The sequence below is a fragment of the Medicago sativa genome, chromosome 4 (assembly GCF_051527215.1).
Source record: "Medicago sativa cultivar Bolivia chromosome 4, Bolivia_mono, whole genome shotgun sequence".
NCBI lineage: Eukaryota > Viridiplantae > Streptophyta > Magnoliopsida > Fabales > Fabaceae > Medicago > Medicago sativa.
In genome coordinates, this window is record NC_140752.1 from 32,989,591 (window position 1) to 33,016,948 (window position 27,358).

The 27,358-nt window shown below is 34.8% G+C and overlaps 3 protein-coding genes and 3 pseudogenes across 7 annotated transcripts; all 6 read left to right on the top strand.

Annotated features, from left to right (window-relative positions):
• Positions 1–842: 842 nt before the first annotated feature.
• Positions 843–6,109, top strand: LOC146928858 (COP9 signalosome complex subunit 4-like; annotated as a pseudogene). Its single transcript, XR_015007957.1, has 8 exons — positions 843–924; positions 2,070–2,311; positions 3,581–3,684; positions 3,795–3,855; positions 4,098–4,190; positions 4,288–4,388; positions 5,754–5,860; positions 6,078–6,109. The product of XR_015007957.1 is annotated as a COP9 signalosome complex subunit 4-like (transcript).
• On the top strand, positions 5,945–12,290 carry LOC146928859 (chloroplast envelope quinone oxidoreductase homolog). 2 transcript variants are annotated; one of them, XM_085701025.1, is made up of 8 exons: positions 5,945–5,989; positions 6,078–6,146; positions 6,224–6,315; positions 6,425–6,467; positions 6,856–6,915; positions 7,025–7,084; positions 9,635–9,723; positions 11,335–12,290. In XM_085701025.1, exons 6-8 carry the CDS (start codon positions 7,072–7,074, stop codon positions 12,022–12,024), a joined length of 792 nt encoding a protein of 263 aa, XP_085557151.1. In that variant the 5' UTR covers positions 5,945–5,989; positions 6,078–6,146; positions 6,224–6,315; positions 6,425–6,467; positions 6,856–6,915; positions 7,025–7,071; the 3' UTR covers positions 12,025–12,290. The 2 variants fall into 2 exon arrangements, with proteins under 2 accessions (XP_085557151.1, XP_085557153.1); XM_085701027.1 differs by lacking the exon at positions 9,635–9,723 and having other exon boundaries at positions 11,335–12,178.
• A 3,573-nt stretch (positions 12,291–15,863) lies between these two features.
• Positions 15,864–17,891, top strand: LOC146928860 (uncharacterized). 2 transcript variants are annotated; one of them, XM_085701029.1, is made up of 2 exons: positions 15,864–15,971; positions 16,228–17,891. In XM_085701029.1, exon 2 carries the CDS (start codon positions 16,264–16,266, stop codon positions 17,584–17,586), a length of 1,323 nt encoding a protein of 440 aa, XP_085557155.1. In that variant the 5' UTR covers positions 15,864–15,971; positions 16,228–16,263; the 3' UTR covers positions 17,587–17,891. The 2 variants fall into 2 exon arrangements, with proteins under 2 accessions (XP_085557155.1, XP_085557154.1); XM_085701028.1 differs by having other exon boundaries at positions 15,952–16,080.
• A 400-nt stretch (positions 17,892–18,291) lies between these two features.
• LOC146928861 (COP9 signalosome complex subunit 4-like) lies at positions 18,292–20,972 on the top strand. The gene is made up of 6 exons (XM_085707146.1): positions 18,292–18,400; positions 18,589–18,740; positions 20,042–20,145; positions 20,256–20,316; positions 20,745–20,845; positions 20,951–20,972. Exons 1-6 carry the CDS (start codon positions 18,292–18,294, stop codon positions 20,970–20,972), a joined length of 549 nt encoding a protein of 182 aa, XP_085563272.1.
• Positions 20,749–27,167, top strand: LOC146928862 (putative methylenetetrahydrofolate reductase (NADH); annotated as a pseudogene). Its single transcript, XR_015005891.1, has 10 exons — positions 20,749–20,856; positions 20,951–21,124; positions 21,341–21,514; positions 21,921–22,021; positions 22,119–22,230; positions 22,320–22,400; positions 22,490–22,653; positions 22,827–23,134; positions 23,628–23,722; positions 26,725–27,167. The product of XR_015005891.1 is annotated as a putative methylenetetrahydrofolate reductase (NADH) (transcript).
• Positions 23,758–27,167, top strand: LOC146928863 (uncharacterized; annotated as a pseudogene).
• Positions 27,168–27,358: the final 191 nt, after the last annotated feature.

Consider the following 27,358-nt stretch of genomic DNA (forward strand, 5'->3'; position numbering starts at 1 on the left):
TTGAAAAAGTATTCAGATCTCTCATTACATTATGTATCTTTGTTTAAATCAATCATGCATTCATGTCTAAGTTTGCATTTTTCCATGCTAACTGTCACTTGTTGTTTTACTATAGGTTTTGGTTATTAGAGAGAAATTGTCTGAGCTTTATGAATCTGAGGAGTACTGGTCAAAAGCTGTCCAGATGCTCAGTGGTATTGACCTAGATTCAGGAATGAGGTCTCAGAATTTCCAACCATATTTACCTGTTTGCCTAAATTATTATAAATCTGCCAAAATTTGAAAATGTCTCTTTCTCATTCTTAATTTTATTTTGATTTTTTTATCAGGGTAATTGATGATACATTCAGGTTATCAAAGTGTGTTCAAATTGCTTGTTTATACCTTGAGGTATTACTTTATTTTGTGCAAGGAACTCCATATTTGATGATTGATGTCGGTTCTTAGACCATATTGGGATATATAACTTGCCACAATGTCTAAATTGAATCACGTATGCTGGTTCCACATCTTTAATATGAATATAATTTTATATCTGAAATGGTAACTTTTCACATGTCACGTACAAAATCATTGGTTTTAATTTCAGAATCATAAAGGTTATTTGAATTTTTTTTTTTCGTATTTGCCAGGATGACGATGCTGTCAATGCTGAAGCTTTCATTAATAAAGCGTCATTCTTGGTTAGCAATAGCCAGCATGAAGTATTGAATTTGAAGTACAAGGTTTGAAAATGATAGCTTCTGAAGGGTGACTGAAGTTAAATATGCATAAATGAACCTTATCTTACCTGTTTATCCTTGTATTCTATTTTTTTTTTCAGGTTTGCTATGCTAGGATCTTAGATCTGAAGAGGAAGTTCTTGGAGGCTGCCTTGCGATATTACGACATATCTCAAATTGAGAAAAGGCAAATAGGGGATGAGTAAGATCATATCCTCTTGCATGTTGCTTTTTCCCTCTTAAGTTTTCATGACCATTTTAGAACTTATACTCTGTAAGATCATATCTCTGTTTTTTCCCTGTGGTGACAAGAGTCTCTTTGGTTTGCCAATATAATTTCTCTACCTAAATTATATTTTGAAGTAAAAATTGTTGTAGATTCTAGAACTGAGCTGGATTCTATCATTGAATTCCGAATCCTTGCTGTTTTTAAGAAGACAAGATTCAAATTGCAAACTGTTAGAACTGGTATTTATATTTGAATAAAGCACAATAATAACAGAATTTATAGGATAATTATTAATTCCCTTGCAGAATTATCTTAAAATTCAGGATGCAACTTTATGTAGTAATCACACACCATTAACCGACCAATTAATAATTTCCTCCCCCAGCTTTTCCCTTGTCTTTCCCTTTTTTATTTCTAACATAAACACACCATAACTGACAATAATATAATGTACCTGCTACAATAACTGCTACTGTTATTTCTTATCCTCCCGTCTTGTATTTTTTCTGATACGATGTCTTAACAGAAACACTAAATGACGCTTGATAGACTGCTAAATACTTGTGTACCTGATAGTGGTGTTAGAATCAGTGTTACCGAATATTGGCCACGACGCTCCGCAATGATATATTGGCCGATATTGCGGGTTTTTCCACCATAATCAAATATGATGGCGTCACGAAGCGGATTATGTTATGGTTTGGGCGAGAGGGATGAGGCTTCATCCTCTGGAATAAAAAGAAGATAAATTTTAAGATTTTTCTACTCATTTTTGGGTTTCATTTGCCTTAAATGCTGCCCTAGCCAACATCACTAAAATGCCATCCCTTTTTCTAGTTATCACAAAAAAATGGCCACAAAAAAAAGGTTGCTTTTAGTCTTTGACGTCAGTTTATTGGGCAACGCTTTATTGCTTCACGTTTGACGTCATAGACTATGAACAATAATTTTTAAATTTGCAGGGACTGAACCTGACATCAGATTATTGGGCCACATGGCGTGGCTACCAATAATATATGGCGTGACTTTATTCGGAAAAGACTAATCATATTTAAACCTATTTTCCTAAGTTTTTATTAATATACGAGGCTGTTGAAAGTTTGAATTTTGTGTTTCAGTGTTATCGGATGATGTTCCTTAGTGTATTCTGTTTTGCGGGACCCCTTCCCGGACCCTGCATATGCGGGAGCTCTAGTGCACTGGGTTGCCCCTTAGTGTTATCGGATGATGTTCCTTTAGTAGTGTCGCGTCAGCTTCTACAGAGTTTTGCTGAAGAGTTGGGAAGGTTGGCACGCAGAAAGAGATTGCTCATTACATACTTGCTCAGATTCAGCCTCGAGTTGTGTTGTTTGAAGAACAGGTTTAAATTTCGTGTATTCTGTTTTGCGGCTAAATGATTGTAATGTTTTGTTTTGGTAAATAGGAGAAGTTAACTTGAATGCTGCTTTCTTAAGCATGGTAGGAAATATATAACAACGAGAGGAAAAAAAAAAAAAAACTAAGATGAAACACAATTTAACATTAGGCATAGATATGATATGATATAGAGTAAAGACATATGGGATATAGCAGAATTTGAAAACTATGGGCCATGCGATATGTATGACACAGCCATAACTACAATACGATAAATAAATTAGTATATAATATTAAAATTTGCATCTTAAGATACCATGAAGTGTTGTGAACATGATAAACCTTTTCCGTTTATTTTGTTGTTAAAAAATGGAAGTGACAAAATTGTAAAAGCCACTAAATGTTCAAAGTGTCCGAAGTTTGTTAAAAGAATGCATGTCCGGCTCCGATATGGGTTATTGGTTAGCATGCACATGGATACAATTTTGAAGCGCTTGTGCTTTTTTACCTCTCAGTTTGATAATAATTAATTGAGCAATTATTTTAACTTCTTTATAGGTCTTTATTATTTATTTGGGGGATTAAATTCTCCTTTACAAATAATATGCTGGCTTTGTAGTCAATAGCTGCCTCTATAGCAGTGTTGCACATGAAACTCTGTTGCATTGCGTTTTGAGTAGTAGCTGTAGTGTCCGCTACTACAATTAAGCTCATGTGAAAACCCGAATATCACCTTATCTTATTGCTGTCTGTTCAGATCTTTTTGGAATTTTTGGGCATTTCACCTAAAAAGTTATTCTCTTTATTTTGGATTTGAATATTGGTATTGATAAACTTTGATTATTAGTTATGATTTATGAATATGCATTTAATTTTGTGTGTTCTATTTATGAGCTTTTATATGTGTATGATACTACTATGTTATAAATTTCTTGTACCGTGTCTCTAAAGTCTAAGCTTTGACGTCACTGATATACCTTTACCCACCATACAACGGTAGCGTTGTTGGTGTCGGCTGCAATCCGCCATGGAATACATAGTATTTCTGACTCTATTTTTATGGTATTTGATAGGACTGTATAAATTGTAGAAAGGTGGTAGTGTGAAAGAATTCAGAATTGCAAATTCTGTTTTGTATTCCGAGCGTAGAGATGTTGATTGAAAAAGTATTCAGATCTCTCATTACATTATGTATCTTTGTTTAAATCAATCATGCATTCATGTCTAAGTTTGCATTTTTCCATGCTAATTGTCACTTGTTGTTTTACTATAGGTTTTGGTTATTAGAGAGAAATTGTCTGAGCTTTATGAATCTGAGGAGTACTGGTCAAAAGCTGTCCAGATGCTCAGTGGTATTGACCTAGATTCAGGAATGAGGTCTCAGAATTTCCAACCATATTTACCTGTTTGCCTAAATTATTATAAATCTGCCAAAATTTGAAAATGTCTCTTTCTCATTCTTAATTTTATTTTGATTTTTTTATCAGGGTAATTGATGATACATTCAGGTTATCAAAGTGTGTTCAAATTGCTTGTTTATACCTTGAGGTATTACTTTATTTTGTGCAAGGAACTCCATATTTGATGATTGATGTCGGTTCTTAGACCATATTGGGATATATAACTTGCCACAATGTCTAAATTGAATCACGTATGCTGGTTCCACATCTTTAATATGAATATAATTTTATATCTGAAATGGTAACTTTTCACATGTCACGTACAAAATCATTGGTTTTAATTTCAGAATCATAAAGGTTATTTGAATTTTTTTTTTTCGTATTTGCCAGGATGACGATGCTGTCAATGCTGAAGCTTTCATTAATAAAGCGTCATTCTTGGTTAGCAATAGCCAGCATGAAGTATTGAATTTGAAGTACAAGGTTTGAAAATGATAGCTTCTGAAGGGTGACTGAAGTTAAATATGCATAAATGAACCTTATCTTACCTGTTTATCCTTGTATTCTATTTTTTTTTCAGGTTTGCTATGCTAGGATCTTAGATCTGAAGAGGAAGTTCTTGGAAGCTGCCTTGCGATATTACGACATATCTCAAATTGAGAAAAGGCAAATAGGGGATGAGTATGTATCCTCCTGCATGTTACTTTTTCCCTCTTAAGATTTTTCTACTCATTTGAGTTTCATTTGCCTTATATACTGCCCTGGCCAAAATAACTAAAATGCCATCCCTTTTTCTAGTTATTACAAAATGGCCACTAGTAGAGAATTTGACTTCTATCCTTCCTCTTACTTGAATTGACCAACATATTCTCTCTTAATTATTTTTTTGGTCTTGAATTAAGATGATTCTCATTAATTATCTCTTTCCATATAGTTATAATCGGGTTGTTACATTTTACCCCCTTAAAAGAATTTAGTCCTCAAGATTCATACTTCACTTGACAACACTGGTTAGAATTCAACAACATTTTATTGTAAACGTTAGTGCTTGTGTTTTCAATATGTAGTTTTGGTCAACTTCAACACATTTGTTTAGTTTGTGCATTAGATACAAGAATTTTGCTGTTTTTTTCAGCCTTGGTAATTACTCACTAGATTTCTCATGATAATAGTCTCATGCTGCTTTGGATTTATTACAATGAATCTAATTCCAAAACTAAATAATTGATTTGGTCCGAGTCAAAGCCAGTAATTTTATAATTTATTCGATGTCCATTGGATTTGGATCCTCATGTTGAAATTCAATATGAGGGGGTTATTATGGCGATCTCTCCATTAAAATTTATTGAATCCCACAACTTAAAAAAATATACAACGGGATTTTTATGGTTAGATCACGAACATAACTCTCTTGTGTTGAATTCCAAAATGATAGGATACAAATCCCTGTCCACTGTGAGGCAATACCTACATATTGTGATTCACAATCTATGTTTCAAATGTGGTTTCTCAGCTTTTAAAGTCGCATAAAATGTGAGTGAGGGCGTAATGACTGTAATATTTTTTCATGCGATGAACATTTGCCTTCAATTGGGTTGTAAAAAAACCTAGTTCTACTAAGCTAAATCCAGCTCAAATGAAAGGAATCTCATATCCCCCTCTGTAGTAATTTTGAACCTTGTGATTTGCCAATGTGTACATCGACTTCTAACATGTTATGTTGTTTTTGTGGGCTGAGATGTGAACTTCTTGATTTATGGGTTTGTTAGTTTGTCCATAAATTATGAATTGTGATGGTGCATTTTTATAATCTGGTCTGGCAGAGTTACTTATAAAATATCTGTTTTTTCTTTTGAATTGAAGAGGGCTGAAGCCCATAAAATATCTAAAATTTGAACTCATACATTTAATTGTGTTTAGGTACTATGCTAGATTTTTTTTAACATATGTTTATATTGACTAAACTCTTGCGAATCGTGAGTTACAAATTATATTTTGAATGCTGTGGTTGTTAGTCAGTTGTCACATATGCACTTTATACTACAGGGAAATTAATGAGGAAGCGCTTGGGCAAGCTTTATCTGCTGCCGTTACGTGCACAATATTGGCAGGTGCAGGGCCTCAACGTTCTCGTGTTCTTGCCACTGTACAAGGTAAAGATTCAATCATCAAATAATTTTCAAATGTGAAATCATCAAATCTTGTCGCATTAATTTTTGTGGACTTGGTTGGATTAGGATGAGCGTTGTTCAAAGTTGAAGATCTATCCCATACTGCAGAAGGTTTCTCTCCCCACCTTTCCTTTTCCTCTTTGTCTGCTTCATTTGACTTTCCACACTGGTCAATATAATGTGATTCCTTATATATCAGGTGTATTTGGAAAGAATTCTTCGAAAGCCTGAAATTGATGCTTTTGCGGAAGAATTGAAACCACATCAGGTTATTAAAGTTTTGTGTTGTATCTTCATATCTTTGGTTGCCATGATGGGTATGTTTCAGCTTTTTCTTTTCCACAGAAAGCCCTTCTTCCAGACAATTTCACTGTGCTGGACCGAGCTATGATTGAGCATAATCTTCTGAGTGCAAGCAAACTTTATACAAATATCAGGTATGAGGAATTGAATTATCAGTTTATTGTTTCTGAACGGTTGATTATTTAATATTTACACTGTTTGGTTATTTTATGCTCCTAATCTGTGTGTTTGCCTCTCTTGTAGCTTTGATGAGTTAGGCACACTGTTGGGAATCCCACCTCCCAAGGTACATAATTTCATGTCCAAAGTCATACTTATTTTTCAGTGAAGAGCAGTACGTCTTATAGAAAGAACAAATCTGTCAATTGAATTCAGCATTTCATATTTCTATTATATATTCCTTATTTGTTTTTGAGGGAGTATTCCCTATTTGTTTTTGAGGGAGTATTGCCTATTTGTTGTGAAGCTTTATTTAAATTAATCATCATATTTAAATAAGAAAAAAAATTGAATGGTGTGGCATAGTGATAATAGCTTTTATATAAATTACTAAACATGAACGTTCCTGAGGGGAAATCCTGCTGGCAATGATTTTCTTATGTTCATTCAATGTCCTACAGCTTGTAAGATTTGATTTGTTTTGATTTTTTCTCCCACAATTATTATACTTTCAGGCTGAGAAGATAGCATCAAGAATGATTTATGAGGATAGGATGAAGGGATATATTGACCAGGTATAAATGTTAAATAACCATTGCAGCCTCTTAGTTCATAAAAGTACTCTGATGAGACTCCTGTTGGGGACTAGGAAGTGATGGTCAAATTTTTAATGATTTATTTCAGGTTGAAGCTATCATATATTTTGATGATGACACTGAAGAGTTGCAAAGATGGGACCAGCAGGTAATTTTTTCATATACATCCAATATCATACATTTAAGTAAAAATTGTTGTAGATTCTAGAACTGGGCTGGATGCTATCATTGAATTTCGAATCCTGGCTGTTTTTAAGAAGACAAGATGTCAAATTGCTAATTGTTAGAACTTGTATTTATATTTGAATAAAGCACGATAGGAACAGAATTTATAGGATAATTATTAATTCCTCTGCAGAATTATCTTAAAACACAGGGTGCAACTTTATATATCAATCACACACCATAATATAAAGGAAAGCCTAGAGAGACAAGGATAATAAAGTTACAAGGTTATGCCGTTCCATGAAATTGAGAGACATGGTCTCTCCTTCCCAGTAACCAATTAAAAATTTCCTCCCCTAACTGACAATAATATAATGTAACTGATACAGTTATTTCTTATCATCTCTTATATTTTGTCTGATAAAATGCCTTAACATAAACACTCAATTACGCTTGATAAACTGCTAAATACTTGTGTACCTGATATTGGTGTTAGAATCAGTGTTACCGAATATCGGCCATGACGGTTATCTGTGGTGGTTTTTGGGCTCGCCGCACTGATATATATTGTCAGATATTGCGGGTTTATCCACCATAATCTGCTATGACAGCGTCATTTAGCGGATTATGTAATGGTTTGGGTGAGAGGGGATGAGGGCTGAGGCTTCAGCCTCTTGAATAAGAAGAGAAATTTTAAGATTTTTCTACTCATTTTTTAGTTTCATTTGCCTTATATACTCCCCTGGCCAAAATAACTAAAATGCCACCCCTTTTTCTAGTTATTACAAAATTGCCACTAGTAGAGAATTTGAATTCTATCCTTCCTCTTACTTGAATCGACCAACAGATTCTCTCTTAATAATTTTTTTTTCTAGAGTTAAGATAATTCTAATTAATTATCTTTTTCCATTAATAGTTATAATTGGGTTGTCATTCTATCCCCTTAAAAGATTTCGTCCTCCAAATTCATACTTCACTTGACAACAATGGTTAGAATTCAAGAACATTTTAATATTGTAAAAGTTAGTGTTTTCAATTTGTAGTTTTGGTCAACTTCAACTCATTTGTTTATTTTGTGCATTAGATATAAGAATTTTGTTGTTTTTTTCAATCTTGGTAATTGGTCACTAGATTTCTCATGATAATAGTCGCATGCTGCTTTTGATTTATTACAATGAATCTAATTCCAAAATTAAAGAATTAATTTGGTCCGATTCCAAGCCAGTAATTTTAATATTTATTCCATGTCCATTGGATTTGGATCCTCTGGTTGAAATTCAATATGAGGTGGTTATATTGGCGATTTCACCATTAAAATTTATTGGATCCCGCAACTTAAAAAAATACACAAGCGGATTTTTATGGTAAGATCACCAGCATAACCATCTTGTGTTGAATTCCAAAATGATAGGATACAAATCCCTGTCCTGTTCACTGTGAGCAAATACCTATATACTGAGATTCACATTTTATGCTCCAAATGTGGTATCTTGACTTTTAGAGTAGCAAAAATTTATTTACTTTTACTGATGAGCATAATCACTTGTCGAACTGTTTGTGTCGTACTAAAGAAACAACTTAAGATATGTGTGGTTGGTGGTGTTGGCTTGGGACCTTGAGTGTGCTGCTTCTCAAGTTCTCAGGTTCGATTATTCCCGTTTCCCGATGCCAATTTGGATGTACTAGTTTAGTTTCTTCAGGAAAAGAAACTCATGATCTAGTGTTAATATCAAAAGAGATCTAGAAAACTGAAATATTATTGGATGTTTCTGGATCTTATTTAGTGAAAAACCACATGAACTGGATTCAGGTTCATTTTTCAAAACCGAATTGATCGGCCAATGTCATGCCCCTATCTCTGAGTTATTTTTAGTTTATGAAAACAGATTTAAATAATAGTTTATTGAAACAAATTATAGCTTATATGAACATAATTTGACTATTTTTTTATTTTAGAAATGAGTTTATTTATTAGCATAGTACTTTGTCAAAGTGTTTATGTGATACTAAGTTTCTGTTTGGGAGGGCGTTTTGGAGGGTTAAGTCTATATTTTGAAATATAACTGATATTTTTTAAAAAATTGAAATTACAATATGATACATGATCATATAATACTTCAATCAAACTTAATTCATTTAAAAAATATTTTATAGTGTCTGTAATTTGAAAAAGAACAATAAGCCCTCCCCTCCCTTGCCCTCATAAACACTACATCCAAACATACCCTAAAGGAATAGCTTATGACATGTCTAAGAATGGTTTTTAGTTTATAAAAACAGTTTTGAAGTAGAGTTTATGAAAACAACTTTGAACTATAGTTTATGAAAACAACTTATAGCTTATATGAAAATAATTCTCCTATATTTTTTTTCTTTGATCGTAGAAATAGCTTATATATAGTATAAGTGCTTAAATGATAAACATGTATCATATAGGTCTTTAATTGAACTGTTAATGCAAACAGACTCATTTCCTACTCACTTTTACTTGCAATATAATTAAGATTCCTTTGATCTTGGGACTTGGATTCAGGCACTGATGTAGCAGGAGAGGTAGTAGAGATTGGACCACAAGTTAAGGATTTTAAAGCTGGCGAAGTTATTGCTAAACTCACACATCAAGTACTTATCTCTTTCTTTCACTTCCTTAGGTTACTGTTTTCCATTATCTGTTTTAATTCAAGTGTAAATTACAACACAATTTCATAAATGAGAACAACTTTCTTTGACTCGTTTTTTCTTATAGATAGGAACGGAGGGAGTAGTCATGTTGAGTAATCTCCATACAATGTCTATGCTAACAGAACGGAAATATCACTAGAAATAGAATCTAGGGTAGACACAGAAAAAAAATATGAAACCAAAATAAATTCTTCTTTGGGTCCATTTTGCGCATCTGGGAACCAAATTGAAATGCAATCATCTTGGAACAATTTGCAACTAGCCAAACAATATTTCAATTTCTATTACAAGCTTCTCCTAGATTTTAAAGCTTAAGCACGCCTGTGTTTCTCCAACAAATTTTTGGGCCACTTATCAACAAATCTAAAAGGATAAGCAGATTTTAAAGCTTGCACGTGTTTCAAATTTTAAGACTTTCTGCTTATGCTTTCAGATTTAAAAAACAAAGACTTGACTCAGGCATTCACAAATATGCAGTGTAATCGCATAAACTTTTCAATCCACCACCCATTCTTTACACTCCCATGGTCCCTAAATTATGGAGATATGAAAATTTCTTAAGGTTTTAGACAAGAAAATAGAAATAAAAGAGTTTTTAAATTTGAAGTTCTAGCTTGTATCAATTTGGTCCCCGACTTTTTCTTACGTGTACTAAAATTTGTGTCAGAATGTAACTTAAAGTGACACATCACTACAAAAAAAAAAAATCACCACTTAACACATGAAATTAACGGAGGGACTAATTTGACAATATTTTGATAAGTCAGGGACTATGTTTATGCAAGTTTCTGATTCGAGCGACCAAATTGGGTACTTATAGATAAATACAATTATAGATAGATTACTACTTTTGGCCAATTGGTAAATCAATCAACAACATGGAGTGGAGCTGTGGAGGTAAAAATTATCTTTTGAACCAATCATTCCAATTTGTTGTCTGTCTAACATCCTTATTTGACCCTACCAGACATGGGGATACAAGCATACACAGTGGTTGTCAAGGTTTTAAGAATTAGATGGAAATGGTAGAAGATATCAACCTTGTTTTGATTAGCCTTACCTAGAAAGGTATGATTTGATTAACCTTGCCTCCTTGTTTGGAGATGTAGTTTGTGCGGCTAGACCACATGATTGATCACGAGATATCAACCTTCCTCTGCCTCTAACCTTACCTTCTATTAATTACACAGTAATACTTCTTCATTGCCCCTCATGGTTGTGAAAGTTCAGATTTCAAGCTTAAACATCAAATAACCTTCTCTTTAGTAAAGGTGTATTATTAATCTGTTTATCTGAAATCTAAGTGTGATATATGAAGATGCCACATGATTTATACTGTTAATTTATATAGCTGTGTTACAGTTTTGATTATATGCTCTTTGCCCCAACATGTGGTACATATGTACCGGTAACATTGAAGGTTTCCCAATCCACTACTCTATGACTGATCCTATCTCCAATCCAACTTTTTTTTTTTTTATTTCATATGCATTTATATATTAATTACGCTGGTTATATTTGATATCCAATTTTGTGTTATGTGAATGACAGTATGGAGGTGGACTAGCTGAGTTTGCCGTGGCTAGCGAGAGCTTGACAGCTACCAGACCACCGGAAGTCTCAGCTGCTGAAGGTGCGAGTTTACCCATTGCCGGTCTCACAGCTCGTGACGCCCTCACAGAAATTGGAGGAATTAAGCTTGATGGGACTGGCGAGCAGAAGAATGTTTTGGTAACTGCTGCTTCAGGTGGTGTAGGTTCATTTGCTGTTCAACTTGCCAAACCAGGGAACAACCACGTGACAGCCACTTGTGGTGCTCGTAACATTGACTTCGTTAAAAGCTTAGGTGCTGACGAGGTTCTTGACTACAAAACTCCAGAGGGAACATCATTGAAGAGTCCATCTGGTAAAAAATACGATGCAGTAATATATTGCACCACTGGAATACCATGGTCAACTTTTGATCCTAATTTGAATGAAAAAGGGGTTGTAGTGGATTTAACAGCTGGCCCAAGTTCAATGTTGACTTTTGCACTGAAGAAACTTACTTTTTCGAAGAAGCGGTTGGTGCCATTCGTTGTAACTGTTAAGCGTGAGGGCTTGGAACATCTCGCTCAACTAGTGAAGGATGGAAAACTGAAGACAATTATTGACTCCAAGTTTCCTTTGAGCAAAGCTGAAGATGCTTGGGCTAAGAGCATTGATGGCCATGCTACTGGAAAAATCATTGTTGAGCCATAGGCTTAGTTTGCTTGGTGATATTGTATTTATAATTTCTATTTCACTACACAACTTTTACGTGTGTTCATGTGGAAATGAATAATTTGGAATACACCATATGCTGTAAGATATTAAATTCATATATGTCCTGATTCTCTCTTGCTGGTTTGTACAATTGAATGTGATATAGACTGCCTCTCTTGTTTGATGAGTGATTTAGAAATGATTTCATGAGGTCAATTATGCAGCTGATCCTATATGGTAATGAAATGTTTAGTTATTGTTGATGATCTTGATTCAGTATTCTCTATTTATATAAAGTGATTTCTTGAGTTAAGACTTCTTAATCCTCTCAAAATATTACTTTAAGGTGCTCTTCTAGCCCTGTTTAAGGAGCATAAACATTAATAACATAAGAGGCGTCTTGTTCACTTTTTTTTTTTTTTTTGTACTTGCACGTTTCGAAATTTTTATTTTTTATGACACTTGGACAATCTAACATGTTATCTCACACAACACAATTTTTAATTGGGGAGGGACTATTCTCTGACCTCATTGCATACTTTTTTACCAACTTTTTTGTTTTAGCCCATTGAAAATCATAGCATTTCTTGCTTTCCACAAAACCCAAATGGTGGTATGCCAAATTAGCCGAAGGCCTTTCTTCACCTTCTTATTTATACCCCCTTCACTCCAACACTTCCAATGGATAAACAAATTTGGAGGGGATAAAAACAAGCAATCTAACCACAACATCAATTTTAACCACACAAGTGCCGCCATATCGCAATGTAAGAAAAGGTGAATAGCCGATTCCTCCTTCCTATTACACATCACACACAACAAAGATGCATCCGGGGGTAGCACCTTTCTAAAGGCAAGATTACCTTTAGTCGGGATACGATTAAGCAACAACCTTTGAAGGCGCCGGACTATCCCACATATTATCAAACACCCCCTTTTCAACCTCTCCCCACAAATCTTCTTTCAACACTTTTTTTTTTTGAATGGCAAAATATAATATATATAAAAAGGGATTAAATCCCAAATATTACACCAAAAAGAAAATAAAAATACACCCATTGAAAAATCAACAACAATCAATTTTCCAATATCACCAACTAAGATCGGAAAGCAGCCGATGACGATATATTGCAATCTTCTTTCAACACTAACTCTTCCAACTTCAAGTAAGCCGATTTCACCGAATAAATTCCATTGTCTTCTAAATTCCATCTCCACACATCATCCTCATTTGACAAATTCACTCCCTCCAAATCCTCCATAAGACTTAAAAGCAACTCTTCCTCCCATACGAAAATCCTTCTCCAACTAAAATTACATTACAATCCTTCCTCCATAACCACCCCTATGTCCCCAACCATAGCCTCTCTTTGATTTGAAATCGAAAAAAGTCTAGGATATTTTGAAGCGAAGCTCCTACCTCCACACCAATTAACCCTCCAAAAACTTGTCTTCACACCATTCCCCACTCTACACTTCATCTCACTATTGAACCATCCTTGGCCACCAAAGTCTTCCAATCTCACAATATCTTTCCACCAAATCGAGGCGTAACGCTGCCAAGGTAAATTACCCCCCGCCATCAAGCTCTTCTTACAAGGGCCATATTTACTCTCTAAAACTTCCTTCCAAATAGCCTTTTCCCCATCAAGTAACCTCCATCTCCATCTAGCCAAAAGACTCACATCCATCACAAGAATATCCTTAATCCATATACCTCCATTTTCCTTTTGTTGACACACCGATTTCCACTTGACCCAACTAACTTTCCTCCCCGCTCCTACTCCACCCCAAAGAAATTCTCTTTGAATTCTCACAATCCTCTTCCACACTTGCACCGACATCTTCAAAAAAGTCAAATAGAAAATTGGGATAGAATTAAGCACCGCATTTAAAAGGACAATTCTTCCTCCAAAACAAACTTTCCACCATTGGTTCCCAAGTCGACATACTCTTTGGATTAGCACCCACCGGTAACCCCAAATACTTGAAAGGGAGACTACCTTCACTACAATTCAAAAAATCACAAGCCATACATAAACTCTCTGGGGACATTAACCCCTGTAAGGGAACTTTTAAAAAAACTAATCTTCAATCCCGAAGCCATTTCAAAACCTCTTAAAAGCGCCTTCATTGTCCATAGATTTTCTACCATTGCTTTCCCAATACAAAGAGTATCATCAACATATTGTAGATGAGACATCGTCAAACCATTGTCACTAATTTTAAAACCTTCAAACAAATGAAAATCCACCGCATTCCTCATCAAACCACTAAAGCCCTCCGCAACCAACAAGAATAAAAAAGGTGCTAACGGATCACCTTGTTTAATTCCCCGTTGAATGCTAATCTCTTCCGTTGGACATCCGTTAACAAGAATGGACATACTTCCACCAAACACACATGCCTTCATCCAAGCCACCCACTTCTCACACATCCCCACCCTAACCATCATGTACTCCAAAAAACCCCAATCCACATAATCATAAGCCTTTTCGAAATCAACTTTGAAAATAAGACAATCTCTCTTTACTTTCTTTGAATAGTCCACCAATTCATTCACCACCAAAACACCATCCACCAAATTCCTACCCTTTAGGAATGCCGATTGAGATGATGAAATAACCGAGCCCAAAACTCCCGCCAACCTTCTAGCCAACACCTTTGCTAGAGGTTTATAAAGACTCCCAAGCAAAAAAATTGGTCGATAATCCTTTAATTCCAAAGGGGATGAAATCTTAGGGATAAGAGCCACAAAATACGCCAATAAACTCTTTGGTAACACCTCATTAGCATGAAATTGATCAAACATGATTCTCACCTCTCCCTTAATCAAATACCAAAACTCCTTAACAAATGCGAAATTAAATTCATCCGGTCCCGAGCTTTTATTCCCATCACTTTCTCGAACCACCGCTTCAATTTCCAATAAAGAAAAAGGCGCCACTAAACAGTTATTCTCCTCTACATACAATCTTTCAAACCTCACCCCTCCATTTTCGGCCACTCCCATCCATTAGTCGTGACATGATTCGAAAAATACTCAACCACATTTCTTCTCACATCTGAGGGTGACACCACCCACCCTTCGTTCACCCTTAAAGCCTTGATTACATTCATACTAGCTCTCAACTTAAGACATTTATGGAAAAACTTGGAATTAGTATCTCCCTCCTTCAACCATCTCGATCTTGAACGTTGAACAATCGACACATCCTTGGCCTTTAAGAGCTGCCACAATTCATGAAATTTAGACTTCGGAATGCACACTTCCACCTCAATTAACAACCCCTCCTCCCCTTTTTCATCAAGCCCCTTAATATCTTCCACCAATTTCTCCACCCTTTCCTCCATACCTCTATACTCCTCCTTATTCCACGCCTTAAGAGTATTCTTTAACATCTTTAATTTTTCCACAACATCTTGATCATATTTCTTCTAAAACTTGCATAATCTTTTCTAAAAAGACTCACTACTGGGGTGTCCTATTTTTTGCCAATTTTTTTGAAATGTGCGTCCTATTTTTTTCCCAGGAAGCATAATCTTTCGAAAATAAATGGTTTAGAACTCTTATTGCTACATTTACATAACTCTTTTGTTTTAGTCTTGACAGGTTGAGAAAGCAACCAAGGAGTCTTAATCATTAATTTAAAATGTGCATAAAGTTACATTAATTTTTCTTCTTAAACATTTATCCGATAAAAAAAAAAAAGAAAAAGAAAAAAGAAGAGAATCCTAATTCATAAATAATAATGATAAAGTACATTCATTTCATCAATACGTTAAAAAGTGTTATTATCCAAACAAACAAAAAGATGATAAAATCAAATTCTAAATGTAAAGGATAAATAGAAACCAAACACAGCCTAACTCACATTACAAACTTGAAAACTAACGGTTCCTTCTTTTTCGTCATTCTTATTCTTTTGTCTTTCTCCTCGAAGGTTCGATTTCTCTCTCTCTCTCTCTCTCTCTCTCTCTCTCTCTTAATCGGTTTTGCATCGCATAGCTTATTCAAATCAATTTCCCTTTCATTATCCAATTTCATCATCGGTAATCCTTTTCAATCCCCTATACTTTTCTCAATTTTTTAGGGTTTCGATTCAAATCCAATCATTATCCAATTTTTAGGGTTTCTCTCTTACTCTTTCAATCTCTCACACCATACACGTTCTGTCTCTGTCTCTGTCTCTTTTTCAGATCACAAAGTAAAAAACAAAGAGTCTCAAGTCAAAAATGTCTTCTCCACTCCCTACCGATCCAAAAAAACCTAAGTTACCGGCACCTTTGATCGACTACAGTGACGGTGAAGAAACCACTTTTTCCGATGAGTTCCCTGATGCGGCTGAAGAGGTTCCGGTTGTGTCCGAAGGCAAAAGAGAGAAGATCAAGGTAGCAGGAGACCTTATTGGGGCTGCTGGATACCATCTCTGGGATTGCTGCGATAGTGATCGAATCTTAAACGCTGGAAAGAGGATCCAGAATGCGGGAGATGAAATCTCTAATGCTGGACGGAATATCTTTGTTGCTATAACTGTTGGAAGCAAAATCGATTATGCAAAAGTAATCATTAACGCTGGAAAGAAGGTGCTTCTTGCTGCAAAGGAGATAATTGCTGACGGAGGGGACCAAAATGTTCCGGAGGGGAAAGAGGATGTGAGAGATGGAAGAGAGGAGACGGAGGCTTATGGAAAACTTGCCTCCAACATAATCATGTCTGCTGCACATAAGATATTTTCTGCGGCAAAGGATATCGGTGTTGCCGAAATATATCACAATGGGAGACAAATAGCGGTCTGTGGAAACCAAATCCTCGCTTCAGGAAAGGAGTTGGTTTCCGGTGGAAAAATGTTGGTTGAAGATGCAGAAAAGGACTTTGGAGATCCTCCGGTGGAGAAGGAAGAACCTCAGATCGCTGGATTCAATATCGTCGCCACGGCAAACACAATTTTGGCTGCTGCAGAAAGGATCTTCGCTGCTGCAAACGAAGACGATGGAGAAACTATAGTCGCATCTGGAAAAGATATCTACCTCGCCGGCAACCAGGTCAATAACCATGGAAAAACTATACTCGCTGCTGCTGGACAAAACATCTCTCCCTACCTCTACGGACCCGAGATCATAGGGCCTCTAATCGCTCAAGAAGAAACTCAGATTGCTGATGCTGTAAGCAAAATTATCGAAGCAGCAAATAAAATCATTTCCGGAGGGATTATCGTTTCTAAGAAGTTTGATGGGATCGCTGGACTGCATGACGTTTATAAGAAGGTAAAGGATACCGCCGGATACAATATCAGTGGTGCTGGAGAAACTATTTTGTCCCAAGGAAAAGAGATTTTGACGGCTGGAAATGAAGATGGAATGAAGTTTATCGATGCTGGAAATCAGATCTTTCTTGCGGGCAACCAAATCTGTCATGCGGGAAGGGAGATCATCTATGTTTGTGCTCGTGCTCGGGGAGAAGTAAGCCCAGAATTGGTTCACGACGACCTTCCGATTGTTTTTCATCCGGATGGTGATGGAGATCCCGAACTTTTTATGGAGTTTATGGACCTTTAGATTTCCACTCTAGTTTCTTTTCCAAATTGATGTTGATCTTGAACTATGGATCCTTTAAATTTCTACTACCGCATTTTTTCTTTTTTAATGATTTAGAGTACGAGTAGCGAATTCAACACCAGTGGTGGATTTGGATTCAAGAACTCTATTAAGCTTTTTTGTGTTATCATTTAGAGTACGAGTAGTGAATTCAACACCCATGGTGGATTTGGATTCAAAAACTCTATTAAGTTTCTTTGTTTTTCCACACAAAATGTAAAAAAAAAAAAACAAATACACAAAATCCAATGTATTATATTCCGCAATTTCGCTTTGTTATTATTTATCCTCTCCTAATTTATTTATTCTTTTTTATTTTTCAATGGATTTAGTGCATATGAATTAATTGTATAAAAATAAATTTAATCAAATGCAATAATGTGCCATAAAAATTTTCATTATCATTTTGAGGTTCATTCGAATTCTAATTTCTAAAGTAGAATTCTATTTCATGCAACGGAAGACTGAGAAATCACAACCTTCGTCAACACAAACGAAAAACACTCCAAAACCCTTCAACTCTGTTAGGTAAACTTCTCTGTCAAATTTCTTATGAATTTTGTAGAAGTTTTGTAGAAATTGTAATTTTCGTTGCTTATTTTTGAAATTTAGGGTTTATTAACCGATTTTGTTGCTTTTTTTGTTGAATGTTGATGTGAAACAGTGATGGAGGGTGCTTTTGCAAGCGCTGCAGCGATCACCGACCAAAGGCAAAAGATAGAGCAGTATAAACAAATTCTTTCTGCTGTCATTTCATCAAATGACATTCTTCAAGGTAGGAAATTCATAGATCACAGTTGATAATTCTCTTTTTCCTCAACCTATAGGGTTTATTCATTTAATTTTTTAATTTATTTTTAGTTAAATTGACTTTATTCGGAAAAGACTAATCATATTTAAACCTATTTTCCTTAGTTTTTATTAATATATGAGATTGTTGAAAGTTTGAATTTTGTGTTTCAGTGTTATCGGATGATGTTCCTTTAGTAGTGTCGCGTCAGCTTCTACAGAGTTTTGCTGAAGAGTTGGGAAGGTTGGCACCTGAGACACAGAAAGAGATTGCTCATTACATACTTGCACAGATTCAGCCTCGAGTTGTGTCGTTTGAAGAACAGGTTTAAATTTTGTGTATTCTGTTTTGCGGCTAAATGACTGTAATGTTTTGTTGCGGTAAATAGTAGAAGTTAACTTGAATGCTGCTTTCTTAAGATGAAACACAATTCAACATTAGGCATAGATATGATATGATATAGACATAGGGATATAGCAGAATATGAAAACTATGGGCCATGCGGTATGTGTGACACAGCCATAACTATAATACGACAAATAAATTAGATATAATATTAAAACTTACATCTTAAGAAAGCATGGAATTTTGTGAACATGATAAACCATTCCCATTTATTTTGTAGGTAAAATGGAAGTGACAAAATTGTAAAAGCCACTAACTGTTCTAAGTGTCAGAAGTTTGTTAAAAGAATGCATGTCCGGCTCCGACATGGGTTATTGGTTAGCATATGCACATGGATACAATTTTGCAGCGCGTGTGCTTTCTTACGTCTCAGTTTGATAATAGTTAATTGAGCAATTATTTTAACTTCGTAGGTATTTATGACTTATTTGGGGGATTAAATTCTCCTATACAAATAATATGCTGGCTTTGTAGTCGATAGCTGCCTCTATAGCAGTGTTGCACATCAGCCCTCAGGGGACATGTGAAACTCTGTTGCATTGCGTTTGAGTAGTAGCTGTAGCGTCCGCTATTACAATTAAGCTCATGTGAAAACCTGAATATCACCTTAACTTATTGCTTTTTGTTCAGTTATTTTTAGAATTTTTGGTCATTTCACCCAAAAAGTTATTCTCTTTATTTTGGATTTGAATATTGGTAACAATAAACTTTGATTATTAGTTATGAATATACATTTAATTTTGCGTGTACTATTTATGAGCTTTTATATGTGTATGATAGTATGTTATAAATTTCTTGTACCGCTTTTCTAAAGTCTAAGCTTTGACGTCAGTGTTATACCTCTACCCACCATATAACGGTAGCGTATTGGTGTCGGCTGCAATCTGCCTTTGAATACATAGTATTTCCGACACTATTATTATGGTATTTGATAGGACTGTATAAATTGTAGAAAGGTGGAAGTGTGAAAGAATTCACAATTGCAAATTTTGTTTTGTATTCCGAGACTTAATCTAAAAAGTATTTTTGTTACTATGTCAAGCATGGGGGTTTTCTATGCGTAGAGATGTTGATTGAAAAAGTATTTAGATCTCTCATCACATTATGTATCTCTCTTTTTTTTTTGAACAATCATTATGTATCTTTCTTTAAATCAATTATTGAATTCATGTCTAAGTATGCATTTTTTCATGCTGATTGTCACTTGTTGTTTTGTTATAGGTTTTGGTTATTAGAGAGAAATTGGCTGAGCTTTATGAATCTGAGGAGCAATGGTCAAAAGCTGCCCAGATGCTCAGTGGTATTGACCTAGATTCAGGAATGAGGTCTCAGAATTTCCAACCATATTTACCTGTTTGCCTAAATTATTATAAATCTGCCAAAATTTGAAAATGTCTCTTTCTCATTCTTAATTTTATTTTGATTTTTTTATCAGGGTAATTGATGATACATTCAGGTTATCAAAGTGTGTTCAAATTGCTTGTTTATACCTTGAGGTATTTACTTTATTTTGTGCAAGGAAATCCATATTTGATTGATGTCGGTTCTTAGACCATATTGGGAGATATAACTTGCCACAATGTCTAAATTGAATCACGTATGCTGGTTCCACATCTTTAATATGAATATAATTTTATATCTGAAATGGTAACTTTTCACATGTCACGTACAAAATCATTGGTTTTAATTTCAGAATCATAAAGGTTATTTGAAATAATTTTGTTTGCATTTGCCAGGTGACGATGCTGTCAATGCTGAAGCTTTCATTAATAAAGCATCATTCTTGGTTAGCAATAGCTAAAATGAAGTATTGAATTTGAAGTACAAGGTTTGAAAATGATAGCTTCTGAAGGGTGACTGAAGTTTAATATGGATAAATGAACCTTATCTTACCTGTTTATCCTTGTATTCTATTTTTTTTCAGGTTTGCTATGCTAGGATCTTAGATCTGAAGAGGAAGTTCTTGGAAGCTGCCTTGCGATATTACGACATATCTCAAATTGAGAAAAGGCAAATTGAGAAAAGGCAAATAGGGGGTGAGCTGCAGCCAAGGGGGTATTGCAGGGAATTTTTGTTCATCTTTCTGTCTTATTTTTGGCATCCTTTTCTGAGCTTATGTTCCTTTTATAGGTTGATGCTGGAGCAGATTTGATTGTCACCCAGTTATTTTTTGACACTGATATATTCCTCAAGTTTGTGAATGCTTGTCGCCAAATTGGGATAACTTGTCCTAGTGTGCCTGGAATTTTGCCCATTAACAATTACGATGGCTTTATCAAAATGACTGGTTTTTGTAAAACAAAGGTAAGCAAAAAAAATATTATATAGATCTTCCAGCATTAAGTTTTCTAAATATTCTATTATCTCAGGGATCATGGGTGCCCCAAAGAAGGCATGAAAAGTCACGTAATAGTTAAAGATTTGTTATATGTTTTCTTTTTACTCATGTATTTTGTTAGTCAATGTAATGGATTGTAATTACTGATTGTAATATATTGTTTCATTTTTTAACGAATCTAGATACCTGCTGAGATAATGGCTGATTTAGTGCCTATCAAGGACAATGAAGAAGCTGTCAAGGCTTATGGAATACACCTGGGAACTGAAATGTGCAAAAAGATTATGGCTCATGGAATTAAGACACTGCATCTTTACACGATAAATGTGGAGCAATCTGCACTGGCGATTCTAATGGTTTTCTCGTAATTCATGCAACTTCTAGCTTGTGTTATTGCATATTGTCAATTGTCCATTTGTCACTAACCAATTGTTATTTAAGATTGAACTGTTTATTAAAGCACATGACTGGTTTTATATCTAAAATGCCCCCTTCCCGCAATGCAAGAGCCCTCCGGGCTTGAAGTGTGGCAATGCCCACATACACTTACCCTGTGCAGAAATGCAATTTTTTATAGCGTGGATGAAACAAGAATCAAACTCCATCCCTCATAGTTATAGAGATTCTAATCTAATGTTATATCCCAAATGCTCGAGCTAATGGGTGTGAAAGCATTTGAATAACTGTATATCTAACATTTTTTTTCTTCATATTATTTTGGCTAGACTTTACTTAAGTTGATATTGATTTTATTGCATGCAGAGCCTGGGCTTAATTGAAGAATCCAAAATTTCACGATCCTTACCTTGGAGACGCCCGACAAATGTTTTCCATGTGAAAGAAGATGTTCGCCCAATCTTTTGGTATACTACTGTTGCAGTTATTGTTTTGTTACCAAATATAAGAGGCATGTTTGCATTTGTTTGAAGCATTTCTCACATTTCTATCCAACAATTGTAGGGCAAATAGTCCAAAAAGCTACATATAAAGGACCATAGGATGGGATCCATACCCACATGGGCGTTGGAGTGATTCCGGTAACCCGTCATATGGCGCATTGACTGACTGTCAGGTGCAGATGGCACTTCGTGATTTTAATATGTTGATGGTTGCACATTTATTTTCTTCCACTGTTGATATAAATTTCTTTACAATGTGCAGTTCATGCGACCACGTGCAAAGGACAAGAAGCTTATTGAAGAATGGGCAGTTCCCTTGAAAAGCGTTGAAGATATTTAAGAGGTAGAATTACTGTAGTTGGAATGTTGCTATGTGGCATTGTTACCAACAGTTCAAGATCAACTAATTTTTGTTTCATTGTTACATATCAGAGATTCAGATTGTTTTGCCTGGGAAAGTTGAGAACCAATCCTTGGTCAGAACTTGATGGTCTTCAGCCAGAGACAAAGATCATAAATGACCACCTGGAGAAGATTAATACAAAGTGCTTCCTCACCATCAATAGCCAGCCCAAAGTCAGATTCTCCTATTGTAGGTGGGTGGAAAAATGTTCTGTGTCCATGCATGATTTTTTCTGAATAACATTATGACAATTCCTGATGATAATGTCTAGTGAAATATTGAGGGTATTGAAGTTATCCGTATTATTGAATTTGGTAACATGAGCTTGACTAACTTTTTTTCTTGTTGTTTTGACATATTTACTAGGCTGGGGTGGACCTGGTGGTTATGTTTACCAGAAGGTGTACTTAGAGTTCTTCTGAAGGAAAAGCTGGACGCACTTATTGAGAAATCCAAGGATAGACCATTCCTAACTTATATGGCTGAGAGTGATAGGCCAAACCGATGTCAATGCTGTGACATGGGGGGTCTTCCCAGCTAAGGAAATAATACAACCAAGCATTGTAGATCCCGTCAGCTTTAACGTGTGGAAGGATGAGGCTTTTGAAATTTGGTCAAGAGGATGGGCGAGCTTATACCCTGAGGCTGATGCATCCAGGAAATTGGTTGAAGAGGTTAGTTTTTAGACCGACAAATCCTTTAAAGCTTGAACATAACTTTCTTATAAATAATATAGGATCTTTTTGATTCCCTGTTTTTCAGTTTTTTAAAAATTAAAATGTGAAAAACGTGTTTGGTCAACTTGTTTTTGTAAAACTGTTTCTTATTTTATTGGTTTTAAAACAAAAAAATCAAACCATATGATACTTGTTTTAGAAAACTAAAACAACCAATTTTTTAAAAATTCAACCGTACACTGAATCGGCTAAGACCTTTGCGTCATGGTTCACCTTCTTTAAACTGTTCGAACTGTGATGAGACCATGATCCAACTGTTCAAATAACTGAACCATAGAGAGTTCCAGTTCAGGTTAATCAAATGAACCATTTGGTTCTATTTTTGAAACATTGAATCAATCAACCCCATATATTTCATGTCAGCATTGTTTTTATGTTTTTGCCTGTAGAGGCTTCAGAGTTTTGATAATTCTTTGTGATTATGTCGCAGGTGGGCAGCAGCTACTTCTTGGTCAGCTTGGTCGACAATTGTCATAAGCTGTTTTTATAAGTTCTCTCAAACAGTTTCACAAAATTTGTCAGTAGGTAAGCTAAAATAAGCCAATCCAAACAGACCCTAAATGGGGTTGCAGATGCGCACAGTTGCCGCATTCGAGACTTCTAAAACCTTTATATTAAGGTTGAAGTTGTGGTTATTTAGAAATATATTGGTAATGATGGGTCTGAATGAATGCATTATTCATTCCATATATGCTACTCCCTCCGGTCCTAAATACAAGCAAATTTCACTTTTTAGGTTCATTCAATTAATGATGTATGTGGACCACATACATCATTAATTGAATGAACCTAAAAAGTGAAATTTGCTTGTATTTAGGACCGGAGGGAGTATATTAGTCTCATATTGTTTGTTAGAGTTAAAAAAAAATGATCTAGGTATTGTATTTGACTGATTAGAAACTTTGGATGAAGATCAGGTGTTTATTATCGAAGTTTGTATTTTGAATTTGATTAGTGTTGGAATTTTAGGAGTCTAATTTTTACGAAAAAAATTATTTTCATTGTGCTGTCGTACTGTTGTATTTTGAATTCAATTTGGCAAAGTTGGAAATTGAAGAGTCTAATTTTTCATTGTGCCGTCTTAGTTTGTGTTTTGAATTCGATGTGTTAAACTCTTAATATGAATAGTTCAATTTTCATCTAAAGTTTGCGCACTGCAATGTTGGAGTTTGTGTTTTGAATTTGATTTTCTGAAATCAGGATGTGAGGAGTCTAATCTTCATTTAAAATTTGCTTGCTGAACTGTTTGAGTTTGTGTTTTGTATTCAATTGCTGAAGTATGAATGTGACGAGTTCAATTTTCATCTAAAATTTGTTCAGTGTGTTTTGACTCAGTATGATCAGATTGTTATTTGAATTTTAACATATGTAGCTCGGGCACTTCAGGTTGAAGGTGTGTCTTAGTACCCAACAAGACACTGACGCTTGTGGTTACATACAATTACTTGTATTTTTTTTTCAAATTATTATTGGTGTCTACGTGCTTGTGTCCTGTTCCGTGTTAAGTGTCATTGTTTCATAGATTTTAACTCGACCAACATAATCAAAATCTTAATTTGTGCTTGTTAATTGCTATATCTCTTACTTTATTTTCGTGTATGTGTTGTGAATTGTGATACATTCATATATGTCATGGACTATAACTACATCCATTTTGCAAGCATTTCAGTGCCTAATCATGGTGTCGTTGAGTCTATTGTTTGCTAACCAAAAGTCTTATGCACCACATGTATCTTTAATTAACCACCAATTTTCTTAATTGACCAGCTTAGCTATCAGGAATTCAGAATTAGAGATTTCTTTCAATTTTGTTCTTGTCTAATAAGTAATAACTAGTAGTAAAAGTTAAGTGGCGAAAAACAACGGCATGAATTCTGCCATACCTCATTACGGTCATTAGGAATTTGTTTATACAAAAATTCTGCCATAGATTTCTCATGCAAAATTTCACAGAACTTTTAAATATTCTGTCTTTTTCAGCAATTGTTCTCTTGCAAGAATTTCTTGTTCTTTTAAATTCAAACAAAACTATTGTTTAGCAAATTTGGATATTGCATTTGAGATAAGTGATAAATCTCAGCATAAGTGCAGGGTGTTTGGGCCTGCTTCACGTGCCGAGCTCCTTAGGGACTGGTATTTCAACAAACTAGAAATTGAGCTAGGCAATCTTGGCCAAGTTTCTGAAGATGAGAATATAGACTGGCTAGAACCATCTTTGTTTCCATATGATCCGAAAATGCTACAAGATGATGGATTTGATAGTTTATTATGCAATTCACTTATTGCAGATTGATCCATCTGTTCAGATGCAATCTATGGTCTCTTGACTATTTTTATGATAACTGTTTATAAAAAAAAAACACTTTTTTTATCTTTCGAATATTTGAATTTGGGAAGCACTTCATACTGGATCACTGTTGTTAAATAGCACAGCTATAGCGCTATTGCATAGCAGAATTTGAACAATTTGCTGATGTTTTTCAGTATGCTATTAGTACAAAATATTGTCAAATAGCAGCTTTAGTACAAAATATTTGCTATAGCACTGTTATGCACAAACTTTGAACAGAACGCTATTTTCCGGGATCAGCAATTGACAACACTGTACTGGATTAAGTGCTGGACATCACTATAGTTAATATAGTCTCATCTCCTTGCAAGGTCTTACAATTGTAAACCCCACACAAAAAACAAAAACATAAGTTTCTACTTATTTTTGTGTACATTTCTGAGAGGTAAAACTTTTTTTTTTTTTTGTTTGTTTTTTTTTTTTTTTTTAATCATTTGATAAGTTCTGGGTCATAATGAATCTATTTAATAGCATTATTTTTTGTTAATATTTTTCGAAATGTAAGCTTTTTAAAATGATAAACATTCCATTGTTTTGAATTATGGGAAACAAATTTAATAACAACTGTTTTGAAGCAAAAAAATATACCGTGTTTAGTAATGTACAGTATACCGTGTCTGTGGAGAGGTTCTTGGTTGAGTGTCAAGCCTTCAAGATATTGTTATATTGGAAAGAGATAATTTAACCATGAGTCTTACTGATTTCAGTTGTTGTAGATATTTGATAACTAAGGTCTTGTTGCTGCAGAGATTAGTAAAATCATTATCAACCGATGAAGCTGTTTGGGAGGCTGTTATGAATAATGAAGTTGTTCAGCAACTCAGGGGGTCAATATCTGCAGCTTGGTGTTTAAGTTTTCGTTTTCTTTAATATTTGGATTTTATGTCGATAGCTTTGTTAAGGTGTGGTTCGCACTCACACTCTGTGAATTAGTGGTGAGGGAACGTTTGATGAAATTGTTTTGTTTTACATTATTCAATTTTCGATATTTTTGCATGAATCGGTGGAAATGGTGGAAAACATAGATATGAAATTTTGTCATGGTGTTATTCGCGGAAGGCTTTTTTGAGTATTAGATTTATGGTTCAATTTCATTTGTAGTTTAGCATTGTTGATACTATAGAATCATGACCTACTGGCTGATGCGCAGAAACTAATCTGGACATGTAATTTGCAGATCAAAAGCATGATCTTCAGAGTCTAGATGAGAATGCTGATGATGACCCTGACAATACAACAAATGTTTTGATTTGGCTATTAAGTACTGCCAGAGCCAAACTCATCGAAGTAATCGAGAAAATTACCAAGATTGTGATAAAAAATTTTCAACATTCATTTTAAAAGACAATTGCACATACAAGAGATTCTCGACCCTTTATTGAGAAGCTGAGAGCTTCTTTCATGCTTTCGATCATGGTCTTGTTGATTGTGGTGGTGCTTCGTATCCAAAGTTAGGCGCAACATAATTTGACTACATTACAACACATTTTTTTGGACCTTTGGGTTAGAGAGAGGAGTGTTATGAACACTATTTTACACATGCAGAACTTTCTAAATGTGATCTTATGCTACTGGTACTTTTGTTTATTCTTATATCAGAAATCTGAGTAAATTATCATATAGTTCTTGAATGCTACATTTTATTTTTTTGAACTTAATTGAAATGGCTTTATTTGCTTGCAGTCAAAATCAATTTGGTTTTCATTCCTCAAAACCAATGCGATAAATAATTTAGAGAAATTAGTCGCACGTAATTTGTTCTCTTGTATTGGAGGTTAGAGATTTTCAAAGGTTCTCTTGTAGATAAATCA